We start from the raw sequence: 8001 nt of genomic DNA, 5'->3' as shown, positions 1-8001 counted from the left end.
GCGAGTGGTGGGCTTTTTTTATTATTGTTTTCTGTTTTTGTGCCCTGGAGCTGCCTTCTTTGTTGTAAAAAAGGGAAGATGAACGGGTGGTGTGCTATCTGCCTAGGCTGGGCCTATGAATTTTAGAGTAAAAGAGTCGACATTAAGATGGTACAGCAAGACACAGAAGCTAGAGGGAGTAGACTGGGGGAGCAAGCTGATGTTTAAAGCAAGAACGAGAACCCCGCAGCTAAATGGCAGGAATAGGGAAGGGGGAAACCAGAACTGTAGCTGTAGGACAGGGGAGAAAGAATCGGTGGAACACCTAATAGTAGAATGCAGCAACTATGAGAGGCAGAGAGGGGAGTTATTAGTAGCACCAGGGAGGAGTGGGCTAAGAGGCTGGAGGAGGACAACGGGGCCATCACACGGTACGTGTTGGATGGAGATGCAGTGCTGGGAAAAAAGGGCACAAATGCTTGAATAAGTGCACGGATAAGCAATGTCAGTAAGTTATTCCAGCAACAAACTGAAAAGTAAAGTGTGATAGTGTATTGCAGTGAAGAAAAATTAAGCTATACAGCACAATTGAAAGGAAAAGTGTGTGAATAAACAGGAGAGACGCCCGAGAGGAGGAGGACAGGTCAAAAGAAGAAGAGGAAGAATGTTTGTTTACATATCTGCCTAAATGCGTTCCAGTAGTAGTAGTAGTCGGTCGGGAGTTTTGCCTTTGTAACGGCACTCCCTGATGTGTCTACTGTCTGGGTCTATTGTTTTCCTTTTTCTTTCATTCTTTTTTTTCTTTTTGTCCAAAACTTGTGTACTGTTGTTTTCGTTTGTTCGGTGTTCCATTTACGGCGCGAAAACCCGGACCTGGGTCTGGGTTTATCCCCGAACCTGGTTCCGGGTTTTGTGTCAAATGGAAGATGCTATAAAGCAAGAGCCGACGTCATAGAAATTATAGAGCCAAACTGGAAGGGAAAACATATAGCAAAGGATACCAAATGGTTTTGTGGACATGGGAAACGCTGGAACAGTTTATTTTTAACTGTGGGAATTGTAGTAACATATGAATGAAATACCCAAACATGCAGTAACCATATGCCATTTACTTCTTTTTCTACTACTCTAGCGAGTATGAGGCTCGTGTAGCGAAATTATAAACCCTCAGTTGGCAACACTGCCGGGAGAACAACAGATGGGCTGGGATATGAATGGGAGGATTGCAAGAACTGAGAGGGTATGGATGCTGCTGCTGCTGGGACTGAGTGATGAAGCAAATGAGAGAATTGTAGAAGCCATGAAGAGTTTTCTGGAAAATATGTGGTGTGCAAGAAATAGGGAATTGGAAGATCTGTAATGGATACTGCTTGTTTTGTTTTTATTTTTACAGGTGCCGATGTGAAGAATGACTCTCCAACGGGTCACCTGTATAGCAAGAGCAAGAGCAAGAACAACACCCGCCGAGGCGCCCCCGCCGAGTGTGTGTTTGGGCTTTAGAGCCCGTGGTGAATGGCCTAACCAGTCCCATGAAACACTGAAGAAGAGGCCGTGGTGAATGGCCTAACCAGCCCCCTGAAACACTGAAGAAGAGGCCGTGGTCCATGGCCTAACCAGCCCCTGAAACACTGAAGAAGAAGAAGAGGCTGTGGTCCATGGCCTAACCAGTGCCTTGAATCTGGATCTGGACAATAATGCGCAGGGCACCAAAGAAGGTGCATAACACGCATAACACTGAAGAAAAAAAATCCTTGTCCCCAAACTGCCTGCTGCCGTTACTGCTACTATGACTGTGACTACTCACCTGGTTACTCAGCTACTACTACTACACTTCCTGTTCACCGCACTGACGACCGAGCCCAGCACAGCAACAACGGCTTCCTTCAGGTGTGGACAAAAGAGAACGAGGACAATACAACACACTGAGCCGCCGCACAGGTCGGGGACGCCTCTCCTTCGGGGCTAGACAGCAGCATGAGTGGCCCGGACAAGCAGGAGCAGACTGCTGTAGGGGGCAGGAGAGTCACTGGTCATCAGGCAAAGCAACTTGCTGCTGGCAACTCCAGCAACAAAGGAGAGAGGAAGTTAGTGTGTCTGGAGTGTGGAAAAGGATTCACCTCAAGGTCAGGCATTAGATATCACACCCTTACACACACTGGTGTAAAGAACTATGAATGTAAGGAATGTGGGAAACAATTCAGCCAGAAGAGTGCCCTTAATACACACACTCTTACACACACTGGTGTAAAGAACTATGAATGTAAGGACTGTGGGAAACAATTCAGCCAGAAGAGTCACCTCAATAGACACACCCTTACACACACTGGTGTAAAGAACTATGAATGTAAGGAATGTGGGAAACATTTCAGCCAGAAGAGTGCCCTTAATACACACACTCTTACACACACTGGTGTAAAGAACTATGAATGTAAGGAATGTGGGAAACAATTCAGCCAGAAGGGTACCCTTAATACACACACTCTTACACACACTGGTGTAAAGAACTATGAATGTAAGGAATGTGGGAAACAATTCGGCCTGAAGAGTACCCTTAATACACACACCCTTACACACACTGGTGTAAAGAACTATGAATGTAAGGAATGTGGGAAACAGTTCACCAAGAAGAGTTCCCTTAAATCACACACCCTTGCACACACTGGTGTAAAGAACCATGAATGTAAGGAATGTGGGAAACATTTCAGCCAAAAGAGTGCCCTTAATACACACACTCTTACACACAGTGGTGTAAAGAACTATGAATGTAAGGAATGTGGGAAGCAATTCAGCCAGAAGGGTACCCTTAAAACACACACCCTTACACACACTGGTGTAAAGAACTATGAATGTAAGGAATGTGGGAAACAATTCAGCCTGAAGAGTCACCTTAATAAACACACCCTTACACACACTGGTGTAAAGAACTATGAATGTAACGAATGTGGGAAACAATTCACCCAGAAGAGTTCCCTTAATACACACACCCTTACACACACTGGTATAAAGAACTATGAATGTAAGGAATGTGGGAAACAATTCAGCCAGAAGGGTACCCTTAATACACACACTCTTACACACACTGGTGTAAAGAACTATGAATGTAAGGAATGTGGGAAACAATTCGGCCTGAAGGCTCGCCTTGATAAACACACCCTGACACACACTGGTGTAAAAAGTCATGAGTGTGAAGAGTGCGGGAAAAGATTCAGATTGAAGTTTAGGCTTAATGAACACATCTTCAGGCACTATGGCCTTAGGGAGTTCAAGTGTGATGTGTGTGGAAAGCTCTTTAACCTGAAGCGTGACATTGCCAGGCACATGAAGACCCACTTCTGAACTGTGTCTACCTACAGTAGTTATATTAAGCAGGTTGTTAGCAGCAGCTGAGCCTGACAGGGAAAGGCAAGAAAGGGAGAGGTAAAAGTGATCATGTAAGATAAAGAAGAAAGGTTTGCCTGTGAAGTGATGGAAGGAGAGGAGCCACACGAAGAAGTGGAAGGGGAAATACTAATGGCTGACTTTCCACAGCTGTGGCAGCTGCACTGGGCATGGAGCCCAATTGAGGCTCACACCTACATGAACTACTTGCTCCTCTGCAAGGTGGGGCAAGGGAATGTCACATAACACTACAACAGCTGGAATATGTATTTATAAACAATTGAGGCTCACACCTACATGAACTACTTGCTCCTCTGCAAGGTAGGGTTAGGGAATGTCACATAACACTACAACAGCTGGAATATGTATTTATAAACAATTGCTGTAACAAAAGAATCAATGCCTTACAGTTGTGTGCCTCACCCAAGAGCACCACAGAGGCAAGTGCTTCCAGCACCTCTCTCACCATTGTACTGCCCTGCCTTAGAAGAGTCCCAAGACGAGCCTCAAAATGTGTCTTGTGTTTTGGAAGGTCAGCCAGTGTGGAGGGGCTGCAGTAGTCTGGCGGTCAGGGGCCCAGGCTGCTGATCAGAGGGGCAACAGTTTGCGCCTCTCCCCGGGCAGCTGTTGGTGGGATGGGCTTGCCCTGGCACGCACTGGGCTGCTTGACAATGGCACTGCATCCCTCTCCCTTGGGCTGTCCCCAATAAGAGGTGAAAAAGTTAAATGAAGGAATGAACAGCTCTGAATGCTTGTAACCATGCAAGGACGTCTGGAATTGGCCAGGAAAGTTGTTATTTAATGAAAATTGAAAAAAAAAAAAAGAAACATTGGAAAAGATGAATATTAAGTGGAAGGAACATCAACATGCCAGAAGTGTCACTGCCAAGGCAATACTTGGATCCCACAGCAACAGTCTCACCTCAACTCTCTCTGACCTTGTTGTTGGCAGGGTGTACTGACCTGTGCCTCCCTCTCCCCTGCTGCCTCCATGCTGAGAAAGGACCGAGAGAGAAGCAGATGGCCCGTGAAGTGATAGAAGGCGACAGAGGTGGCAACAAGAGGAAGGTTGTCGCTGCAGCACACTGTCAGAGGCAGGGTGTGCCGGCCTGTGCCTCTCTTCCCCCTGCTGCCACCATGCTGACAGACAGAAGCAGATGGCCTGTGAAGTGATACAAGGCGACAGCGGTGGCAACAAGAGGAAGGTTGTCGCTGGTGCACACTGTCGGAGGCAGGGTGTGCTGGCCTGTGCCTCCCTCGCCCCCTGTTCCCGCCGGGACTGACTTGAGTGGCCGTGGCAGTACAGTTTCCTGACGTTCTTCACGTAAGTTTGAGACTAGTCATCTTGCAGGTTCCAGTTGTTGGCGGGTGGAGTGTCTCAGGTCTCCTCCACCCACATCTCACGTAGGTTCAGAAACTGTTCATATATCTTTCCATGGGTCACCTGTTACATGAGAGAAGCAAGTTTTGTTGACATGGTTGGATTAAGCAGTGACTACAACTGTAACACAATTTCCAAAACTAGATAGGGTAAAAAATAAAGTAATTAGGGTGTCAAGTTCAGTAAATAACATTTTATGTTTATACCACTTACTACTTATCATCATTATTTGCATTAATTATGGAATCAATTTTGGAAGAAAACATTTTTTTGTACCTGCAATCCTCCTGCATAAGACTGTGCTTTCTGCTTTTACGTATAAAGAGTGCAGTATAAGAGGAGCCAGTGAAGGCTTTGTAACAAGTGGTACAGACAGTACATGACATTTTCTTGGTTGTATTCACCACAATTACTTTATTTTTTACCCTATCTAGTTTTGGAAATTGTGTTGTAGTTGTACAGTCACTGCTTGATTCAAAGATGCCAACAAAATTTCCCTCTCGTGCAACAGGTGACCTGTTCAAAGAAACATGAACAGTTTACGAACCTACACGAGTTGTTGGCTGGAGGAGACCTGAGACACTCCGCCCACCACTAGCCAATCAGCAGCATCCTTTCCTGCTGGCTAGGGATGAACAGGATTACTAGGACTGTGTCTGTGTTTTGCAAAGATTGGGATAGTGTCTAGTTTTGTGAAGATTGGGATAGTCTTTAGTTTTGCAAAGATTGGGATAGTGTCTAGTTATGTGAAGATTGGGATAGTGTTTAGTTTTGCAAAGATTAGGATAGTGTCTTTAGTTTTGCAAAGATTGGGATAGTGTTTAGTTTTGCAAAGATTGGGATAGTGTCTTTAGTTTTGCAAAGAAACATTAACAAAGTCTCCCCTCTCCACGCCAAAGTTTCAGGGCCAGCTGCATCATAAGTAATATATCAACAAAGTCTCCCCTCGCCATGCAGAAATTTTAGGTCCAGCTGCATCAGTTGTAACAAACACACATACTAACACAGCCTCCCCTCGTCACAGAAAGGGTTCTTCAGGCGTGAGAGGCTGGAGGAGAGGAAGGCACACCGGGCAATGCTGCAGTGTGCCCCCACCGGCATCAGTAACCCAGCAGCCATCGGGGAGCAGAGCCACAGCTGCCAGCCCCCAGTGTACATATTGTCTGTGTTGGGCTGGCCGGGTTATCGTAGACACAGCGCCACGCCAAAGATTCCTAAGTGTTGTAGTGACATGTAAGTCTGTATGGAGTTGGTGCAGTGTAGAGCAGTGAAGTGTAGTGTGGTGTAGTGCATTCTTTTGCACTGAAGGAAGAGTGACTTAAACCTTTTGATCTGATCCTGAACTTGAACCTTTTGATCTTGCCATGAACTTCAACATTTTGTGTTTTGTTTACAAGTGGCGTGGATACGCCATTCTTTGTGACCGGAGCTAGTGACACTTGTTAGGCTGCTTGAATAAAAAATGAACACTTAAGACTTGCCACCCCTTCCTCTGTGATCCGTGTCTTTGCCCTCGTCAAGGTGGAGGAAAGGCGTTTGGTACTAAGAGTCTTGTTGGTGCAGTTGTAGTCGGTATTCTGAGATGCTTCTGCCTCTCACATAAACTACAGGTACTCACTGAGCTATGGCTTACAACTTACGACCAGGCCAATGCTATTAGTAATACTTGGTTAAGTAATGAGTTGACATTTCAAGTACCTAGCCGTAGGTAAAGCAGCAGTGTGTTTACACAGGGCTTCCCCCTCCCTCAGCCTGCCCCCTCTTCCCTCCCATCTTACACACATACACACACACACACACACACACACACACACACACACACAGCACATAACATTTCTTTGTGTTTTGTACGGAGATAAAGTTCCTGGAGTTAGTATTTTGTTATGTTTGGTTATCTTCCCTTCTTTTCCTCCTCCTCTGCTTCTTCCTCTTCCTCTTCATCCTCTTCCACACACCTTTCTCGATGGTAGAGTCTTTAATATTGTTTTTCCCATTGGCTAACTTTCCATCTATTTCATTTCTTCCTCCCTCTTCCTCCTCCTTTGCTCCTCCTCCTCCTCCTCTTCCTCCACTTAAAGGCTCTTTAATATTTTCATTTATTTTTGTTAACTTTTTCTGTTTCCTCCTCCTCCTCCTCCATTCTCAATAGTCGCCTCATTTATATTACTTTTTGTTTTGTTTTATCTCATTGTTAGTCCACTTTCCTCCCTCCCTCCACTTGCTTTCTTCCACTCCTCCCTCCCTTCCTCTTATGGAATGTAACTCTATTATTATATATCCCTTCTTATCCTCCTTTTCTTTCTCCTATTGTGACATTTTAAAGCCTGTTATTCCTGATTCTTGTAATTCCTCCTCCTCTTCTTCTTTCTCATTAGCTGCATCCTCTTTCCCTTTCCCAACTTGACACCACACTAACCTCAGTCTCCTCCTCCTCTTCCCCCATCATCTTACCTCACACATTCATTCTTCCCCGTAACTTACTCGTCCTCCTCCTCCTCCTCCTCCTCCTCCTCCTCCTCCTCCTCTTTCCCTTCTCCCACTCGCCACAACATAACCCACAGTCTTTCTCCTCCTCCTCTACCAACTAGACCCCACCACTCTGTGTTTCCTCCTGACGTGTGGCCAAGTGAGGGCAGTGCGGGCACCTGAATCGCCGCTTTCTCGTGTGTGTCCAAATGTGGCGGCAGAGATTGGACATGTCTTGAAAGGAACGCTTACCGCAGAAGGGGTAGATGGTGGTGGTGGTGGTGGTGGTGTTGATCTGTACTGGAAGAGAGAGAGAGAGAGATGGGATGGATAGGTGTTGGTGGTGTTGTACTTGTATATTAGGATGCTGTTTATTAGATAATTCTTCATGTTTGAATCTTTTTTCATAGGTTTGCTAACACCTGCTGTTATTGTGTTTGGACTATGAGTCCCTCCATAACAACTACAGTCATGCCTCGGTTTATGAGATTAATTCGCTGCAGAATTTTGCTCACAGATCAAAACACTCATAAACCAAAACAATTTTCCCCATCTAGATTAATGAGAATCTCATTAATGCATCCTATTTCCCCAAAATTAACATAAAATCATTTTACATGTTATTTTATTCAGAATAAAAGTAATTTTACTGACAAATAGCAATGATAAATATTATATTTAACAGTCATACCTCAGTTTATGAGTTTAATTTGTTCCGGAATATTGTTGCAAACCAAAACACTCATAAACCAAAACGAATTTCCCCATTGAAATGAATGTGAATCCCATTAACTCTT

At 45.0% G+C, this 8001-nt stretch overlaps 1 protein-coding gene across 4 annotated transcripts; it reads left to right on the top strand.

Moving 5' to 3' along the window:
- Positions 1–1184: 1184 nt before the first annotated feature.
- On the top strand, positions 1185–7791 carry LOC126992586 (zinc finger protein OZF-like). Of its 4 annotated transcripts, none has more exons than XM_050851416.1 (3): positions 1185–3579; positions 3768–4681; positions 5763–7791. In XM_050851416.1, the coding sequence occupies exon 1, from the start codon at positions 1954–1956 to the stop codon at positions 3313–3315; it is 1362 nt and encodes a 453-aa protein (XP_050707373.1). In that variant the 5' UTR covers positions 1185–1953; the 3' UTR covers positions 3316–3579; positions 3768–4681; positions 5763–7791. The 4 variants fall into 4 exon arrangements, with proteins under 4 accessions (XP_050707373.1, XP_050707363.1, XP_050707371.1 ...); XM_050851406.1 differs by having other exon boundaries at positions 1185–3678; XM_050851414.1 differs by having other exon boundaries at positions 1185–4681; positions 5767–7791.
- Positions 7792–8001: the final 210 nt, after the last annotated feature.

This window comes from Eriocheir sinensis, chromosome 7, assembly GCF_024679095.1.
Source record: "Eriocheir sinensis breed Jianghai 21 chromosome 7, ASM2467909v1, whole genome shotgun sequence".
Classification (NCBI taxonomy): Eukaryota; Metazoa; Arthropoda; class Malacostraca; order Decapoda; family Varunidae; genus Eriocheir; species Eriocheir sinensis.
This window is presented reverse-complemented; position numbering and strand designations above follow the sequence as displayed.

Excerpts from the sequence above, each read along its gene's own strand:
- LOC126992586 (XM_050851416.1), top strand. The coding sequence starts at position 1,954 with ATGAGTGGCCCGGACAAGCAGGAGCAGACTGCTGTAGGGGGCAGGAGA.